General features: G+C 40.8%; 1 protein-coding gene across 1 annotated transcript in view; it reads left to right on the top strand.

Moving 5' to 3' along the window:
* The first annotated feature begins 851 nt into the window (after positions 1-851).
* ankrd27 (ankyrin repeat domain 27 (VPS9 domain)) overlaps positions 852-20,986 on the top strand; it is a 494,306-nt gene continuing 474,171 nt past the window's right edge. Inside the window, exons 1-4 of the mRNA XM_051932226.1 lie at positions 852-965; positions 1,638-1,697; positions 2,652-2,705; positions 2,792-2,857. Of these exons, the coding sequence (XP_051788186.1) occupies positions 852-965; positions 1,638-1,697; positions 2,652-2,705; positions 2,792-2,857 (294 nt within the window). The remainder of the gene's footprint in view (positions 966-1,637; positions 1,698-2,651; positions 2,706-2,791; positions 2,858-20,986) is intronic.

Genomic DNA, 20,986 nt, shown 5'->3' on the forward strand with positions numbered 1-20,986 from the left:
TTTTCTAAACCCATTTATCTTGAACAGGGTCACTAGAAAGACAGTCTGTCTCAGCAAGCATTGTGCGCATGGCAGGAATCTCTGAGCAGTGCATTAGTTCATGACGGGGAAGAAACTCCTATTTTGCAAACATTGAATTGTAGTTTGCAATTATAGCAGCTTGCTGAGGAAGTACTCATTCATTGTGTACCTCCCCAAATGTTGTAAAAATAATGGGGCAGGGTGCACTGACGTCTGGTTTATTTTTTACCTGAATGTTAGTATGTAAATATCCTATTTTTTTAAACCAAACATTTTTTTTACAATTTTTTCTGTGTTTAATTTATAAATATTTTTAAATACTTCTTTGCCTTTCTTTTGCTTCTGTGGTTAGCCTCTGTCCATTTTGATGTTAAGCAATCTTGTAGTGAATAGTGAAACAGCAGTTTTCTGTCTGCTGATATAATGAGAACCATATAGGTTCAACTACCCAAAAGTGTTCTGACTATCTCCTGAGGTTATGGGGGCTTACACCATTTCTCATTCTCATTCACAAGTGTCATTCATTTTGAAATAAACAACGGGAGTCTCTCAAGCCCATTATGTGTCGAACAAGATAGTTTCATATAATATGCAATATTGTGTTGTACATGTAAGATAGGAACCCCCAATATTTTTTTCGCCTTGTGGTTTAAGGCTTCCATATGATTTAATGTTGCCTGATTGTGACAACATTTTCTTCCTCCACTCCAATTTTTGTAATATGTTTATTACAACGCTGCTTATGGAGAAATTGATTAAACAAGGTACTTACACTAAATATTTCAAACTATATAATAATCTGTATTTTTATGGATGCACTCAAATAGGTGATGTACGTGCAAGTGTATATGCGCTTAACCTGTCTTTCACACTATCTTGTGGATGGAAAAGAAATTTTAATGGAAGCTAAGATAAGAGATCCCGATGTCATGTCACGCTGGAAGGTACAGCCTAATTGCGCAAGCTCTGATGTAACCAGCAATTACAGTATGGTTTTATAGTTTCATATATTTTCTGCAGAATTTGTTTTTTTATTTGTCAGTTACAATTGTTTGTTGATGTTGAGTAGTGAGCTTGCTATATTTCATAGTCTGCAATAACAGTAAATCATGTTTGTTTTTTTTAATTTAAGTAAATTATATAAATATATTCTCAAAATTACATAAACACCTTCTTGCTTTGACACATTTTTGACATAAGCCTATTCTTTCTTTATAGTTTTTAATTTTAGCTCACTGGGTTCTTAATTTGTAGTGCCTAATTGTTCTAAAATGTTTTTTTTTTATTTTTAACGATTAGGCATTGAATAGTAAGTTGCTAATGAAGGAACCATTTAAACTTCAACAGTTTTTTTTATCTGTGTTTCTCAAGGTTCATCCTGAGGACTATATGGTGCTAATCCATACAGGTCCATAAACAATTATGTCAAATATAGTCTGGTAGATATTTCTAATTTATTAAATAATTTGCTCCATTATCATCATTGGCATTGTTTAGGTTCACTTATTGATATCAATTATCAACAGATTTCACATCTTCATTTTCATTCAAAGCTCTTTAAAACCTGCAGTGTTATTACATTTTTATGGTAGTATCTTAATTGTTTGTTTTGACAGGACTCGGTTAATGCACTATACACAAAATGTCTTCAGTGTTTGTTGAGAGACACAAGGCTGGTAAGTCCAAAAATTAATTTGACTCTTACTGTATATAATATATATTATACAGTATGTGTGTGTGTATAGACCTTATAGACCCAGTGATCATCAAAGGTGACTGTGTGCAGATGGTGCAGACCTATAAATATCTGGGAGTGCAGCTGGATGATAAATTAGACTGGACTGCCAATACTGATGCGCTGTGCAAGAAAGGACAGAGCGGTTATACTACCTTAGAAGGCTGGCGTCCTTCAACATCTGCAATAAGATGCTGCAGATGTTCTATCAGACAGTTGTGACTGGACTGCCAATACTGATGCGCTGTGCAAGAAAGGACAGAGCGGTTATACTACCTTAGAAGGCTGGCGTCCTTCAACATCTGCAATAAGATGCTGCAGATGTTCTATCAGACAGTTGTGGCGAGCACCCTCTTCTACGCAGTGGTGTGCTGGGGAGGCAGCATTAAGAGGAAAGACGCCTCACGTCTGGACAAACTGGTGAGGAAGGCAAGCTCTATTGTTGGCATGGAGCTGGACAGTTTAACATCTGTGGCAGAGCGACGGGCACTCAGCAGGCTCCTATCAATTATGGAGAATCCACTGCATCCAATTAATAGTATCATCTCCAGACAGAAGAGCAGCTTCAGCGACAGACTGCTGTCACTGTCCTGCTCCACTGACAGATTGAGGAGATCGTTCCTCCCCCAAACTATGCGACTCTTTAATTCCATCCGGGGGGGGGGTAAACGTTAACATTTAACATTATACATAGTTATTGTCTGTTTTTCACCTGCATTATTATCATTCTTTAATTTAATATTATTTATTGTATCAATATGCTGCTGCTGAACAATGTGAATTTCCCATTGGGATTAATAAAGTATCTATCTATCTATCTATCTCTCTCTCTCTCTCTCTCTCTCTCTCTCTCTCTATCTATATGTTGACATTCCTTTTGTTTGTAATTTTACAGAAGATTACAGCTAAACAGGATCTTCAGATAAACTTGCTAAAGCAGGCTGTAGAAGTGAGTGTGTGTGATTTGATCAAGCATGTGTTTATTTATTATTACTTACCTACATTATGTGCTAATTTGTTATTTTCTTTCTACAGATGTACATTCATCATGGAATCCATGATTTAATATTTAAATTTGTTGGTACCATTGAGGCTAATAAGGTATGGTATAGATTTTTGTTTTCCTCTTTATAAATATTACATTAAGTAGATTTGTGACATAATTATATTTTTAACTTATGAGCCCTGGTTGGAAACTCTCTTGATCTGTGGACTTTTTAATCAGTATATTTTCTGGTTTAAATATGTCATTGGTATAATTTATAAGATGTACCTAATTTTAAAACATTGTTTTCTGGTTAGAGGGTCATATTTTAATCAAGCAGATTTTGCTGTAATTCTTAAATTATGTAAAACAAGAGGCATAAGTTGGAGAAGCAGACATAGCCAACTCACTCCCTTGAATTGTTTTTGATAATCTTTGTTATATTTGGTTAGTCTATTTAAATCCATGTGTCATCTTCTTCAAGGGGTCCTTTAGTGTACTGTATGTTGAAAAAAATAAAAGGAACAAAGTGCATAATGATAATGGAAGCACAAAAATGGTAGACTGTCTTGCTCTGGGTCATTACAGTAACATCATTAAAGAAGAAAGATCTATATGGATAAAAATGCATATTGAGGGTTTTTTGGTTATAAACATCTCATATTTGCAGTAGAGTTTGTTGCTTCTACCTCTTCAATTAACAATGAAAGTGTTTCTAAACATAGATATGAAAGCAACATTAGGCCCGAGTAACCTCTTGTGGGCATTTCCCCTTCTGCTAAGCTTTAGTGCCACACCAGGCATGTTAAGACAGCAGCAAATTTAACAGCGATATAGACATTCAGCTGTGCCTTCCCCAACTTACATCCTCTAAAGTAAGTGGCTGATCTGCAGCTCTTATAGTACCTGCATCAGCCTTTACTTTATCTTATAACAAAGATGTAAATCAGAGTTCAACTGACGTCTTCACAGAGGTGTCTCTGCAGTCTTCTTGAGTCAAAAAGCACAAAATGGACTCAAGCAATAACAAAAATCTATAATTCAAGGAATAACAATTGGGATAGAAAGAATAATTCACCTATTGGAAGGCATTGATTTTGTAACTTACAGTGACGTTATTCCAATCATGTGAGGTTCCAACTTCATTCATAAACCAGTTGCACAAAGACATAATTGGGAAATTCTGTTTAACTGAGTTATTTTGCAAAGCACTGTAGAGGGCATATTCTTTGTATATAGACCCTGCTAAAACAGTGGTGGCAGTGCACAAAATAAAACAAAGAAAAGATCAAGTGCCCAGGCAATGTTATGAAATACTTTGTAACACCTATTTTCAAAGGAAGAACTATCCAGAAATGGAAAATAACATAGAATTCAAAGAGGTTTGAACGAGCCAAATAAGAACCAGTTCCCAGAAAGACAGAGGTAGTGATAGTTGGGGACTCAATCATTAAGGGGATTGATGCGCAGGTGTGCTCCAGAGACATAGATTCTCACACAGTGTGTTGCCTTCCAGGTCCACAGGTAGGGTTTCTCTCTGGATTTGTGGGTAGGCTCTTGGCTAGAGCGGAGGTGGATCCATTTGTCATTGTCCGTGTTGGAACAAATGACATACATAAGGGTAGCCTGTCAGTTCTGAGATCCAAATTCAAAGAGCTACAGTGGTGTGAAAAACTATTTGCCCCCTTCCTGATTTCTTATTCTTTTGCATGTTTGTCACACAAAATGTTTCTGATCATCAAACACATTTAACCATTAGTCAAATATAACACAAGTAAACACAAAATGCAGTTTTTAAATGATGGTTTTTATTATTTATGGAGAAAAAAAATCCAAACCTACATGGCCCTGTGTGAAAAAGTAATTGCCCCCTTGTTAAAAAATAACCTAACTGTGGTGTATCGCACCTGAGTTCAATTTCCATAGCCACCCCCAGGCATGATTACTGCCACACCTGTTTCAATCAAGAAATCACTTAAATAGGAGTTGCCTGACACAGAGAAGTAGACCAAAAGCACCTCAAAAGCTAGACATCATGCCAAGATCCAAAGAAATTCAGGAACAAATGAGAACAGAAGTAATTGAGATCTATCAGTCTGGTAAAGGTTATAAAGCCATTTCTAAAGCTTTGGGACTCCAGCGAACCACAGTGAGAGCCATTATCCACAAATGGCAAAAACATGGAAGAGTGGTGAACCTTCCCAGGAGTGGCCGGCCGACCAAAATTACCCCAAGAGCGCAGAGATGACTCATCCGAGAGGTCACAAAAGACCCCAGGACAACGTCTAAAGAACTGCAGGCCTCACTTGCCTCAATTAAGGTCAGTGTTTACGACTCCACCATAAGAAAGAGACTGGGCAAAAACGGCCTGCATGGCAGATTTCCAAGACGCAAACCACTGTTAAGCAAAAAGAACATTAGGGCTCGTCTCAATTTTGCTAAGAAATATCTCAATGATTGCCAAGACTTTTGGGAAAATACCTTGTGGACTGATGAGACAAAAGTTGAACTTTTTGGAAGGCAAATGTCCCGTTACATCTGGCGTAAAAGGAACACAGCATTTCAGAAAAAGAACATCATACCAACAGTAAAATATGGTGGTGGTAGTGTGATGGTCTGGGGTTGTTTTGCTGCTTCAGGACCTGGAGGCTTGCTGTGATAGATGGAACCATGAATTCTACTGTCTACCAAAAAATCCTGAAGGAGAATGTCCGGCCATCTGTTCGTCAACTCAAGCTGAAGCGATCTTGGGTGCTGCAACAGGACAATGACCCAAAACACACCAGCAAATCCACCTCTGAATGGCTGAAGAAAAACAAAATGAAGACTTTGGAGTGGCCTAGTCAAAGTCCTGACCTGAATCCAATTGAGATGCTATGGCATGACCTTAAAAGGCAGTTCATGCTAGAAAACCCTCAAATAAAGTTGAATTACAACAATTTTGCAAAGATGAGTGGGCCAAAATTCCTCCAGAGCGCTGTAACAGACTCATTGCAAGTTATCGCAAATGCTTGATTGCAGTTATTGCTGCTAAGGGTGGCCCAACCAGTTATTAAGTTCAGGGGGCAATTACTTTTTCACACAGGGCCATGTAGGTTTGGATGTTTTTTTCTCCCTAAATAATAAAAACCACCATTTACAAACTGCATTTTGTGTTTACTTGTGTTATATTTGACTAATGGTTAAATGTGTTTGATGATCAGAAACATTTTGTGTGACAAACATGCAAAAGAATAAGAAATCAGGAAGGGGGCAAATAGTTTTTCACACCACTGTAGGTGCCAGGCTGAGGAGCAGAATTGACAAGGTAGTGTTCTCTGAAGGTCTGCCTATGCCATGCGCCAGTCCATGTAAGATTGAGGAGATTAGAAGGCTTAACGCGTAGCTCAAATCTTGGTGCACAGTGGAAGGGTATAGGTATATTGGGCATTGGGACTCTTTTTGGAACAGATGGCACCTGTTCCGCTGCAATGGATTACACCTGAAATGGAGGGGCACCATTGTACTGGGGAGGCTTATGAGTAGGTTAGTCGAAGATTGTTTAAACTAGGAAATGGGGGCAGGGAGTTTGACAGGCCAGGTTTAGAGCTTGACATGAAGGAGTAAACAACAGTATAGAAATAAAAATGCGTAGTAATGTTAAGATTTAAATGTAGAAGGAGTAAAACATGAAAAATAGCTAGAAGTATCAAAAATAAGGCAAGTGAGTTGGAGCTGTATGTAGTAGAGCAGAATTATGAAATTATAGCAATAACGGAAACCTGGCTAAATAACAAAGATGGCGGTGAGTATAATGTAGAGGGATACACATTTTTTAGGAAGGACAGAACAGAAAAGGAAGTGAAGTTGCTTTTTATGTCAAACAGAATTTAAATTCAAGTCCTCTTCAGATGGATGATGAGCCCCATCTTAGTGAGGACATGTGGTTTCACCTGGAAAGCATTAGGGAAAGAGGGCTTATTTTAGGAGTGCATTATAGACAACCCAATGCTGACAGTAATTTCAACATGCATCTTTTTAGTAATATTGAAAAGCCAAGTTTACAGGGGGATATTATAGTCATGGTGGACTTTAATTATCCAAGTATTTCCTGGGATAACCTTGCAAATTGAGGAGTTTTTAGGAGTAATCAGTGACTGTTTTTAACTCATTATGTTAGAGCACAAACGAGGAGTCAAGCATGTCTGGATTTAGTATTTTGTAATAATCAGGATAGAAATGAAGGTACAAAGGTGATTTAACGATTAGGGTCAAGTGACCATTTATATAACACAGTTCTCCGTGTTTTGTAAGATTGCATATGCAAAGACTAAAATTGTTAAGTTTAACTTTGGTAGGGCAAATTTTGAGCAGATGTGGCAAAGTCTAAGGATGTTAGACTCTGATAAGCTTTTAAGTGTGGAGACAGTCAAGGAGCAGTGGAGCAAGTTTAAAAATGTTTTACATGTAATGCAGGATAGGTACATACATAAATTTGGAATTAATGGGAAATTTAAAAAAACTCCACCATGGGTTAATAAAGAGTTAAAAAAAAAAGCTGCAAAAAAAAAAAACCAGCTTTATAAGGCATTTAAGACTAATAACTCTAAAGTGAATCGTAGGGTATATAAGAACAAGAGGGCAGCCATTATGGAGGATATTAGGTAGGATAAAGGCAGTTAGAGAGGAATATAATGGATAAGGTGAAAGATGACTAAAGAAGTTCTTTAAGTATTTTAGTAGTAAAAGAACAGTCGAGGAGGAGGTGAAGTGCGTCAGGAATAGTAAAAGAAAATCAAAGAATACAGGCAGTGTAATAGCATGTGCCCTAAACTTGCATTTTTCTGATGTCTTCAAATATGAGGAAGTGCATAACCTATCAACAGTAACAGAGACTAATAAGTAGGTACTGAGTGATTTGGAAATTATACAGGGAGAAGTACTACTAAGATTAAATAGGCTGAAATCAAACAAATCACCAGGACCAGATTATATTTGCCCCTGAGTTCTTCAGGAGGATAGTGAGTACAGTACACCCCCAAAATTCGCGGGGGTTACGTTCCTAGAGCACCCGCGAATTGTGAAAAACCACGACTTTTGGATGTGGTTAAAAAATGCCTTTTAAATGCCTATTTTTATAGTTTCAACCCTAAATACATTATGCCCCCAAAGCACTTCAATTTCGTTGCAAACTCAGCTTAATACATTAATACATTACCTAAAAAATGACCTTAATACATTACCTAAAAACAGAATGTAAAGGTAAAACCTGTCTACTGTACAGTACTGTACTGCTATGTCTCCCACGGTGCTAGAATGTAAAATACCGATATTACTGCTATATGCACTGTAATTCATGCAAGCGCGTTTTCTTTGGTATGCGCTGTCATTTTCTTTGTTATAAGTAGAGTAAATACATAATAATTTCATTTAATTAAAATACAGTAAAATGTATGGGTACTCTCCAATAATGAATGATGATGATGAAGTAGCTGTGCAGTACGATGCTGAGGTTTTAAAACCCCTCGGGTAGCGCCTCTTCTTCAGGCACTTCAGGAGGAGTCGTATCTTTGGACGGGTCTTCTTCTGGTGGGGTTTCGTGCTGGCTTTTCTTTATAGGTTTCAGGAACATTGTGATGGGAAGTTGCTACATTGTCTCCTGTAGCGAACTGCTGGTGCAATTTCCGTGCTTTCTCACGGATGATGTTACTGTCCAAGGGGATGTTCTTCCTGCAGTTGGTGATCCACAGTGCCAAGGCAGATTTGATCCTGACGATATTTTTATTCCTTACGGTTGTTACCTTTTTGGCACTATCACAGAAACTTACAGATACGGTACTCCAGATCACTGCTTCGTTCTTCTTTATGTAGCATACAGTGCTTTCATTAATGCCATAGTGGCGCGCTACTACAGCATAACTTTTTAGTTCCCGGAGCAAATCCAGTAGTTCAGCCTTCTCCTGGAGTGTTTTAAACTTCTTCTGGCGCTTAGGCTCAGTTCCAGAAGCCTTAGAAGGTGCAGAGCGATTCGACGACATTGTGTGTTTTTAAAAATAACAAAACAATAACAAAATGGAAAACACGAGGACACTCAGCTGGAGACACGTCACAAAGCAGCAGTCAATCATCAGCAAGGAGAAATGAATAATGCTCTCGGATTGGTTACTTCCACCATCCCAAACCGCGGTGGTAAACCCGCTCACCTGGAGACGCGTCACAAAGCAGCAGTCAATCATCAGCAAGGAGAAATGAATAACGCTCTCAGATTGGCTACTTTCACCATCCCAAACCGTGTTTCCCTCAGCGGTGGTAAACCTACTCACCAGGAGATGCGCCACATGGCAGCAGTCAATCCGCAGCAAGCAGAAATGAATAACGCTCTTGGATTGGCTACTTTCACCATCCCAAACCGCGTTTCCCTCAGCGGTTGCTTCCTGTTCTCTCTACAGCACAGTACTGCCATGAAAAAAGCCATATAAAATTGCGGAGGATATTTGCGCTTTCTGCTAACAATTAATAGTTAGGTTCTAAGAAAAAATCCGCGAACCCTGAACCATGACTTCGCGGGGGTCTACTGTACATACAGCAATCCCTCCTCCATCGCGGGGGTTGCGTTCCAGAGCCACCCGTGAAATAAGAAAATCCGCGAAGTAGAAACCGTATGTTTATATGGTTATTTTTATATTGTCATGCTTGGGTCACAGATTTGCGCAGAAACACAGGAGGTTGTAGAGAGACAGGAACGTTATTCAAATACTGCAAACAAACATTTGTCTCTTTTTCAAAAGTTTAAACTGTGCTCCATGACAAGACAGAGATGACAGTTCCGTCTCACAATTAAAAGAATGCAAGCATATTTTCCTCTTCAAAGGAGTGCGCGTCAGGAGCACAGTCTGTCAGAAAGACAGAGGAAAGCAAACAAATCAATAGGGCTGTTTGCTTTTAAGTATGCGAAGCACCGCGGCACAAAGCTGTTGAAGGCGGCAGCTCACACCCCCTCCGTCAGGAGCAGGGAGAGAGAGAGAGAGAGAGAGAGAGAGACAGAGTTTGTTTTTCAATCAAAAATCAATACGTGCCCTTTGAGCTTTTAAGTATGCGAAGCACCGTGCAGCATGTCGTTTCAGGAAGCAGCTGCACAAAAGATAGCAACGTGAAGATAATCTTTCAGCATTTTTAGACAAGCGTCCTTATCGTCTAGGTGTGCGAACAGCCCCCCTGCTCAATTCCCCTACGTCAGGATCTGAGAAAGTCAGCGCAAGAGAGACAGAAAAGTAAGCCGGGTAGCTTCTCAGCCATCTGCCAATAGCATCCCTTGTATGAAATCAACTGGGCAAACCAACTGAGGAAGCATGTACCAGAAATTAAAAGACCCATTGTCCGCAGAAATCCGTGAACCAGCAAAAAATCCGCGATATATATTTAAATATGCTTACATATAAAATCCGCGATGGAGTGAAGCCGCGAAAGGCGAAGCGCGATATAGCGAGGGATTACTGTATATAAATCCTTGACTCATATTTTTAGGAAGTCACTACTCACTGGGGAAATTCTGAAGGACTGGAAAATGGCAGATATTCCATTGTTAAAGGGTGACCGGGCAGATACAAGCAACTCTAGGCCAGGAAGTTTAACATGTACCACAGGTAAATTAATGGAAAGAATTATTAAGGAAAGGAGTGAGCAACAAATGGCAAGAACAGGAGTTTTGCTTAACAGTCAGCATGGGTTCAGAAGAGAGAAATCATGTTTTACAAGCATGCTGAAATTCTATGAGGATGCAACAAAAGGATATAATCATAGTGTAGCATGAAATTATTTATTTTCAGAAAACATTTGATAAGGTGCCACATGAGAGGTTAGGTATCAAACTAAAAGAAGTGAGAGTTCAGAATGGCGATTATGGAATGATGCAAAATTGGCTCAGAAACTATTGGCTGACATTAATGGTGGTGTTACACAAGGGTCAGTGCCAGGGCCGCAGCTGTTTTTAATATGTTCCAGGGTGGCACAGGGAATCGGGAAATTTTGGAACTAGGTGTTGGTGACCGTGGAGCATTGGCAGTTGTTTGGGACCAATGCGACCTCGTTTAGAACCCCTTGCCATTAGTTATAATAGAGCAGTGGAGTGGTGTGCAATGAGGGTTTGTTGTGAAAGCCTTTTATAAGAAGGATAGTGTGACTGCTGTGCAAAGGGAATTTCTGCATCATTGCCAGTTAGGATGTCATGATCATCTCCCATCTTCTCATGAGATTACAACATGGGTGCTTAATTTTGAAGAAATGTGTTCAGCCTTAAAAAAAGAAGTCCCCAGGTGGAGCCTCTTCGCATACTGCCTGACAATCGATAGCAGCTTATTCGGTGATTGTTTGGAAGGCGCATCATTTCATGCAACTGTGACGTTCTTTAGCCTCTGAGATCACCAGATCTCTCTGTTTGTGATTTTTTTTTTCTGTGGTGACATCTCAAAAGTCAAGTGTACCGCACATGTCCTGCAACCATTGCTGAATTAAAAAGGAGGATTGAAGAGGAAATCGCTGACATTCCTCTTTACATGTTACATTGAGCAATGCAGAATTTCAACAACAGGCTGTCAGAATGTATTTGGAGAAATGGACAACACCTTCATGATGTTTTCTTCAAAACATAAAATGAATATTGATTACCATCATTAATTGCATATCCCATACAATACATTTAATCATTAAATGTATTTTGCAATGTATTTATTCGTGCATTGAGCATCAATTGAAAATTTCCTGTTTCCCCACGCCACCCTGTATAAAAGATTTGCATAGGAGTACAGTAGAACCTCTGGTCACGAACGTTTCCGAACATGTACAAATCGGGTTACGATCAAAAAGTTTGCCAAAACTTTGCATCTGTTCACGACCACACGCTCTGGTGGCGAACAAAAACACTGGTGGCCAGTTTCCCTACGCGCATTCGTACACGCCAGTGATTTGCCATTCTCCGTTTCCCATTTTCTTTTGTTTGCATATACAGTGCCAAACAAAGCAGATGATGTTGCATAAGGAGTTATAATGTTAACAAAGCAGAGGCTTCAAGTGCTGAAAGAGGTGGAAAAACTGTAGCTAGTGTGGTTGAACGAGAAGCAACTTGCAGGGGATAGCGTAAGCGAGCCGATCATATGCAAGAAAGCCTGGAAGATTCATGGCAATTTGCTGAAAAAAATCCTCCTTCGAGTGGCGAAGGTGAGGAATTTAAAGCCAGTAGAGGATGGTTTGAAAAGTTTCGCAAGAGAAGTGGCATTTAATTTTTTCCCCTTGTGCTTAAAACTCATTTAAAAAAAAAAAAAAAAGTGTTTACAGCGAGCGGTTTGTAAGGGTCTAACGCAAACTCTTACAATGTTAGTTTTCTCTGTTGTTCAAGGTTATCTCAGTGTTGTTCAATGTTTTTGCATTTAGTTGACTATTACACTGTGCATTCTATGGTATAATTAACTATTTTTGTGCTTTAAAATATATATTTACATACAGTTCGTACGGTCTGGAACGGATTAATAGTATTTACATACAATCTTATTGGGAAATTACGTTCGGGTTGTGACCAAATCGGGTCGCGTCCAGAGTTTTGAATGAATTGTGGTTGTGATCAGAGGTACCACTGTATAAGTAACAAGCTGGTTAAATTCACAGAGGATACCAAACTAGGTGGATTGGCAGAGAATCTAGTATCCGTTGAATTGTTACAGAGGGACCTGGACAGCATACAGGCTTGGGTAGATTTATGGCAGATGAAATTTAATGTAAGTAAATGTGAAGTATTACATGTAGGAAGTAAGAATGTTAAGTTTGAAAACACAAATGGAGGTCACAAAATCGAAAGTACATCTCATGAGAAGGATTTAGGAGTCATAGTGGACTCCAGAGTATGAACTTCCATACAGTGTTCAGAAGCCATTAAGAAGGCTAAAATAATGTTAGGTTATATAGCACAATGTGTAGAGTATACAGTAAGTGGAAGGAGGTTATGCTCAAGCGTTAATACGGCACTGGTAAGTCCTAATCTGGAATACTCTGTACAGTTTTGGTCTTTAGGTTACAGAAAGGACATAGCAGCACTAGAAAAAGTCCAGATAAGAGTGACTAGGCTGATTCCAGGGCTACAAGGGATGAAATATGACGTAAGATTTAAAGAGCTGATTCTTTTCAGTTTAACACTAGAATCCCTGAAGCCGACTGTGGAAGAAAGAATTGTTGACCCGTAAAATGGAAGGAGTCAGAGTCTCACACCAGAAGAAATGTTCATAAGCTTTCTTTTATTGTTGCATACCTAGACTGGAGTGTCAGTAGCATGCGCGCTGACAGGAAAGAGTTCAGCTCTTTTATATCAGCTGATTGTGTGCAAACTTTACAAGTTCGTATAAAGGCAGATTAATGCATGAGCCTTTTAGGGCTTAAAATAGACGGCAGTTACAGATGAGTTCATAGCTTAGCTTATTCGTAAAACAGGAAGAACAGTTTATAAAAATACATTTCTAGTAAAGGCAGCTTTCTGGTAAAGTCAGATTCTTTTGAACTGCTCACACAGGTCAGCATCAGTAATATATGTTAAAGGTCACATATACAGTTTCTGAAAACTGTCAAGTACACATTTTCTTATAATATAAAAAGGACAGTTATCTGTAAACTGAAAATTTCCATTCCACACTCGACCCTTTTGAGCAGAAAAAAGAATCGGGTAACTAAAGGGAAACATTCTCAGGATCATAGACGAGAGTGCGTTCTTCATGGAGGAGGAAAGCTTTTGTCATGGTGTTGGAAAAAAGACGGGAAACCAGATGCCTGACTAAAGGAACGATGCAGCACAAAGTGAGTAGTAACAAAAGGAGACCTATTGCGAGGGAGATACAAACTGATTTAAAAAGATGGGCCCAGGGGCTGAACCATGACGCAAACCATTCATCTAGGGGAGTATCAATCCCAGAGTTCTGAGACAATTCTAGAGAAAGGGCAGTTAGGCCAGCCAGGGCACGCGTGATGGAGCCATCAGGAGCAGTATTGTTTGGGATATATGTGCAGCACCACAGTCCACAATATAGCAAAAGTCTACTCTCACAGTAGTAGTGATGCCGGTGGTGAGTGAAATGTTCGGATATTTATCGTTATTAGCCAGTTTGGCCTGATAAAGGAGCCTGTCCCCTCCCGTCCGCCGTTGCCCCCCAGAAGGGACAATGAGGTACAGAGTAAGAATTATCTTCAGGTTCGCCATGGTTTACAATGAGACGCGTTGATCCAGGCAGGGAGTCCTTCAACCTTTACCACGTGGGGAGTGGACAGCAGGACTTGGAATGGGCCTCTCCACCTTGGTTGATGCCAATGTTTCCTCCGAGTATCGCGGACCAGAATCCAGGTACCCAATGGAATAGGGGAATCTTTAACAGGCGGGCTGTCTCTCCAGGCCTGCTGCACTTGTTGATGAACCTCTTTTAGGGCGGTTCTAAGACCTGTAAGACTAGAAAGAAGATCATTGTCTACAGTATGCAAGTTCACATTTCCCATAACCATACCAATGGGCATGGGCCGACCGGTAAGAATTTCAAACGGCGAGAGTCCCAATTGTCGATGTGTCCGACCCCTTAATCCCATCAGAGCTAAGGGAAGGGCATCCGGCCAAGACAGATTAGTTTGTTCGCATATTTTGGCTAATTTTAATTTTAGGGTGCCGTTGCACCGTTCGACTATGCCTCCACTTTGTGGATGATATTTACAATAGTGGTGCACATTAATTTGGAGCCAGGTGGTCAATTCATTTATGACCGTATTGACGAAATGAGTCCCATTGTCAGTTTGTAATTTCTGTGGTATACCCCATCTCGGAATGATTTCTTTGACCAAAGCTTTTGCTACTGTTTTAGCATCGTTATGTTTTGAAGGGAAAGCCTCTACCCACCGTGAGAACACATCAACAATGACCAGACAGTATTGGTAGCCCCTTGATGGAGTTAACTCAATGAAATCCATTTGCAAATGTTCAAATGGCCCCATTGGGTTAGGGGTGACGGCGGGACTTACCTGAGTGCCTTTTCCTACATTGAATTTCTGACACAAGGCACATCGTTTACAAAACTGATCTGCAAAATTCGAGAACCCAGTTACTTCCCAGGTTTTTTCTATGTCCTGTCCCTTCCTGCATGATCCAGTCCATGAGCTATTTTAGCCATTCCTGGGAAAGAAGCTTTAGGGAGGAAAAGTTTGTTAGTTTGTTTGTGGGTCCAAACACCTTCTTGAAGAGACCCTGCTTTGCTCCATTGTCTTTTTTTCTGCGTCAGTGGCGGCACTCTGCAAAGAAACAACCAAGTTATCCATGTTCAGGTCCTGACTTTGCTGAAATATAGAAATCGGAGAGTTACTGTGTGCGGTGTCTTTTGCATAATAGTCAGCCAATTCGTTCCCTTTACTGACAGGATCCTGTTTACCAGTGTGTGCCTGGCATTTTACAATAGCCAATTTTGAGGGTTTGGTTATGGCATCCAGCAATGCCTCAATCAATGCCTGATGTTGTATTGGTTTGCCAGTACTGGTCTTAAAACCCCTCAATTTCCAGAGGGCCCCATGATCATGGCACACCCCAAAAGCATATCGGGAATCTGTGTAAATAGTAATTTCCTTGTCTTCAGACAATTGGCAGGCTCGGGTTAATGCTATGAGTTCGGCTGCTTGTGCACTTAAATTTGATGGGAGTCGCTTTGCTTCCAGTAGGCGGTCCCCTTGGGCCACCGCATAACTGGTGGATGGAGCTCCATTTTCCAGTCTTAGTGAACAGCCGTCCACAAAAAGTGTTTCACCTGAATTTAGAGGTGTTTCCTGTAAGTCTAGACGTGGTTTACTTATACGAGTTATTTCTTCTTGGCAGTTATGAGGCTCTCCTTCCCCCTCAGTTGGTAATAACGTGGCTGGATTGAGGGTGGAGCACCTTTCTATGGTAACGTTAGACAGGGTACATAGTACATTTTGATAATGTATTACCCTAGCGGCAGTTAAATGTGAGGTTTTTGCCTGTATTAAAATGGAATGTACGGCATGTGGTACTTTTACTATCAGTGGACTCATGAGTACTATGTCGGTGCTGACTAGAACGGCTTCAGTTGTTGCAGCCACTGCTCTTAGACAAGGGGGTAGGGCAGTTGCTACCGGGTCTAACTTTTTTGAGAAATAGGCTACTGGCCTTTGTTTATCCCCGTGTAGTTGTGTTAGGACTGCATTCATATATCCCCCCTTTTCGTACACAAACAGAGTGAATGGACGAGAATAATCAGGCAATCCAAGAGCAGGGGCAGCAAGAAGAGACGCCTTTAAATCAGTGAAGGAGCGTTCAGCATCCGGAGTCCAGGTTACCCGGCCTGTCAAAGGCAGGTCAGGGGTATTAGCCAATGTCTGTAGTGGTTGAGCCCTTTCTGTGAAATTTAAAATCCATTGCCGGCAATAGCCTAGAATACCTAGGACAGACATGACTTGTTGTTTTGTGACGGGCCGAGGAAGATTTTGAATAGTGGTCACACGATCGGAGGAAAGAGCTCTCGTACCGTTGGTAATAGTGTGGCCTAAATATTTCACGGTTGTGCGAACCAATTGCAACTTAGCTTTAGAAACTTTATGTCCATTTTCTGCTAAAAACAAAAGTAATGCTCGTGTGTCTTGTTCACAGGAGACCTGTGTGTCGCTACATACCATAATGTCATCTACATATTGAATGAGTGTGCTACCCCCTTCTGGCCAGAAACCCTCTAAATTTTGTGCAAGTGCTTGTCCATACACACAGGGTGACTCAGTGTACCCTTGAGGCATGACAGTCCATGTCCAACGGCGGTTTTGAAAAGTAAACGCAAACCAAAATTGAGAGTCGGGATGGACAGGAACAGAAAAGAAAGCATTGGCCAAATCAATTACAGAGAAATATCGGGCAGAAGGAGGATTTTGGGTAGATCACCAGAGGCTCACAATGGGCTATCCTTCCATAATCATTCTTTCCCTGTGACCACAGTGAATCAGGGAGCATAGATAACCAAGAAGGGGAAGTGGTTTGCAATGAAAACGCAAAAGAGGAAGGACGGCACAAAGCGCGATTTACTAAAAAATCAGTTTGAAACACCACTTTAGTTATCAAATGGTCTTAAGTATCAAAAATACCTGGAGCAACAGGTAACCAATCTGTTCTATTAAGACATTTTGCTACCCATGGTCCTATTTCCACCCATTTAACAGTGCGTAATTTGGCTAAGGAAATATGAGGCACTGAGCCGCCTAGATAGAAAATATTCTGTGAGTATGTGAGATGGACAGACGCAGCTGCCTTTTGTGGATGAAAGAAAAATACAGGGATGTGAAGGGTTTCAGGGCAAGTACCTGAAGTAAGGGAAGATTCTAGCCAGGGGGTGTCTACTTCTGTAGGAAAATATTGGGCAGTGCAATGTAAGGTGTCAGGGACCTGTAAATGGGGAAAAAGACAGGAGGGAAAGGAGTGTAGGGCTTTGAGGAGAATGGTGTGTGGGGAAATATTTAAAGTCCATGCTGCAAAGGAGGGTTTAGGATGGGGGGTGATTTGACACAACAACTTGGGGGTTGAACAGAAAAAGCCTTTTTCAGTCATAGAAATAGAGAGAGACAGTTTTGTCATGAGATCCCTCGGCTCCTGTGTCCACGAGGAAAACAGTTTCAGTGCCATTCACCATTAAAGTCAATAATGCAATTGCGGTGGAAGTGTCCCATTTCACCACACCCGAAACAAGCATAAGGTGTAGCGTTTGGATCTGGACGGGGAGGCAACTGAGTGGGTGATCCACTTGGATTAGGTAACATATATCCGCGACCTCGTCCCCGGAAAAATCCTCCACGTCCACGACTTCTGCCAGGAGTGGCCCCACCAGTGTAATAGTTCATTTGTGCTGCAATCAGCTTTGTCTGGGTGTCTGACTCTTTCTGCTTTCTTTGTCTTTCAGCATGCGCTGCGTGACATTGTACTTCCTCAAACGCATCAGCCTCCCATCCAATACAGGAGTTGCGTACTTTATTTTGAATGTCACTTCGCAGATCAGACACGAAAAGGGGAACTGCAGCTTTACTGCAATTGTCTGGATTGTCTAAGCCAGAGTGATTTGTTATTAAATCTTGAACACGATGTGCCCATTCGTCTACTGTCTCGTCCTTCTTTTTCTGTTTGGCAGCCGAGATAAGAGACCAGTCTGTGCCTTTCTTATACTTGTCCTTCATGTTATTTTTAACATGTTCAAAATGCGTAATAAAGGGACCTTCATTTCGGCCCTGAGGCAACGCCTTGTTCCACTGCCACGGGTTTCCGTTATGTTGTCCATGATTTACAGTTGCCCATGTGATGAGAAGCTTTCTCCGCAGCACCTGAGTCCATTTTGTGGCATTGGGCTTATACATATGATACAGCTTCTGCAATTGTTCTATGAAGTTTTTTTTTTTTTTTTTTAACCCACCGATGACTTTGGGATCAGGCAATTCGGACACAATGTCCTTCAGCTCTTGAATGTCCCAGTTACGATGTACCATTACAGTAGTGGGGTTATTGGCTCCTGCAGGTTGCATTGAATCATGTCGGGGGGGTTTGGGATCTCAATCAGGGGGCATTCGAGTAAGGGGCCTGGGGGTTTGGGGGACTTTAAGGGGGATTGAAAGGTGGTGTTTTGATTAGGGGGCTGATGGAATGGGGTTTGCGGTCGGAAAGGGGAATAATTATTGTCTTTCGGGAAGGGGGTGGGATTCTGTCGGGATTGTGTATGGCTTCTAGTGCGTTGAGAAATAGATGGCCCTGACAATTTTATAGGACTGGGATCATCTGTGTCTGAATCAGTATGTGTGGATGGGTCATATTGAGCTTGCTGATCGAAAAAATCTGCTCCTGGGGGATCATCCTGTAAATTAGGAGCATTTGGACGTGGCGGTGGGGGGGGCTGATGCCATATTATATGCAGGGTCATCTTTGTAATTTTTTCTTCGTTTGCCTGTGGACTGTGGTCCCGAATCTAACTGCACTTTCTGTAATGCCAGCAGTAGTTCCTCTTTTTCTTTTCTCGTTTTAACTTCTGCCGCTAATAGCTCATTTCTGTACTGCCTTATAATAAATACAGGCTTTAATAACCAACTGCCATCTGTCATACATAACACGGACCTTTGTTACAACATCCTCGTACATTTCTACATACAACATCCTTGTGCATTTCTACATAATATTTTTCTAATTTCCTGTTTCTCACTCAACCTGTGCTTTTCTCCACTAATTTCCTCGGCGACCCCCTTTTTGGCGTCTGTTGATCCACCAAAAATAATCCTTCCAATGTCATCCCCTTTTCCCTCCCCCCGGATTGTTCATTATTTTTCATTTTTTCTTTACTACTGACAGAACCCATTTTCCTTCTATGAGTATCTACTCCAGTGTACACTTTAATTTCTATCTTCTCTTAAGAGTCTATTTTTCCTGTGTTAAACTATTGTCCCACTCATAACGCCTTATCGCCGTTTAATAGAAACAGGCTCTCTTCCTGGTGTGCCACGCACCGAATGTCCCGTCACTATTCCCTTAATTTTATTCCGATAAGGATATCTAATCTATCTTTCTGTTTCGCCTAACACTATTTTATTAGAGTAGATTTTTTCCAGATTCCGTCAGTCAGTTTCAATTTAATTTTTCAATATTACCCAAAAATACCCCTAAAAAAAACTCCCAAAATACCCAGCGGTTCCCTCGGGGGTACTTACCCCAGTCTAGATATTTATGACTGGTGTAGTAAAAAGGAGACCTGTACTCTGGGACGTCCAAAGGAGACCGGAGACTCCGTTCACAGAAGTCGACCAGCGCAGGGCAGTCCTAAGGTTTGCCGGAACTGATTTTTCCTGCTGTCGGAGCTCAAAGACAGTCTGCCGTCTAGGTCAGATCACCGGTCCGAATTCCGTTGAAGGAGTCAACCGATCATCTTTGGTCCCATCTGGGGTGCCAGAAAACTGTGGAAGAAAGAATTGTTGACCCGTAAAATGGAAGGAGTCAGAGTCTCACACCAGAAGAAATGTTCATAAGCTTTCTTTTATTGTTGCATACCTAGACTGGAGTGTCAGTAGCATGCGCGCTGACAGGAAAGAGTTCAGCTCTTTTATATCAGCTGATTGTGTGCAAACTTTACAAGTTCGTATAAAGGCAGATTAATGCATGAGCCTTTTAGGGCTTAAAATAGACGGCAGTTACAGATGAGTTCATAGCTTAGCTTATTCGTAAAACAGGAAGAACAGTTTATAAAAATACATTTCTAGTAAAGGCAGCTTTCTGGTAAAGTCAGATTCTTTTGAACTGCTCACACAGGTCAGCATCAGTAATATATGTTAAAGGTCACATATACAGTTTCTGAAAACTGTCAAGTACACATTTTCTTATAATATAAAAAGGACAGTTATCTGTAAACTGAAAATTTCCATTCCACACGACGAAAAAACTTGTAATCCTGGGCCACCTTAAATTCCCTTGCACCTCATCATCAGCGTCTTTTGTTTTGCAAATGTTGCTTGGCGCCAGCAGCAGGCAGCCTACTATCCCATCCCTCCACCGAAGCAGCTTTAGTCATCCACAAGTTCTCCCAGCTCAAGTCTGTTTATCTGGGTGTGAGGTGCCTTGAATTGTATAGGGTAAGAATTTAACTAAAATAAAAGAAATTGGGATAGGGTACGACACACACCCACATGTGCATCTGCTTGGCAAGTTGAGAGGTGGCGGGTTCGACCCTGGAGCTTTCATGCATTAACTGTTTTGAGTAGTGAGCAGCTATTTATAACTACTATTATGGAATAAAATCATATATTTGATTTATTTGAGTCTGTAACAGCCGGTGTAAATTTATGGTACTTCTAAAAATTAGTGTTTTTTTTCATTATTCACTTTTTCTTTTATGTTGAAAGACATGCGTATGGCAAATTCGCTGGCAGGATGACGCCCAACCTCTTGCTGCATCTCAATGGTGCCATCTTTCACCGTTACGCCTGTTGCAGCTGCATTCTTCTTGTGTGTGAGTGGACGTTTCTTGTGGGGAAGGCTTCTGTTCTCTTTGTCTGATGTAGATCCCTCTTCCTCATCTGAGTTCACCTCTGTTATAGCACGTCTTTATTTGAAAACTAACAGTGTCAGATCGGGGGAAGCGTGAACATGACGGAGAGAATAAAAGTGAATAATGAAACAAAATTCTAACTTTTACAAGTACCTACAAGTACCATAAATTTACACCGGCTGTTACATACTC

The sequence above is a fragment of the Erpetoichthys calabaricus genome, chromosome 9 (assembly GCF_900747795.2).
Source record: "Erpetoichthys calabaricus chromosome 9, fErpCal1.3, whole genome shotgun sequence".
Classification (NCBI taxonomy): Eukaryota; Metazoa; Chordata; class Cladistia; order Polypteriformes; family Polypteridae; genus Erpetoichthys; species Erpetoichthys calabaricus.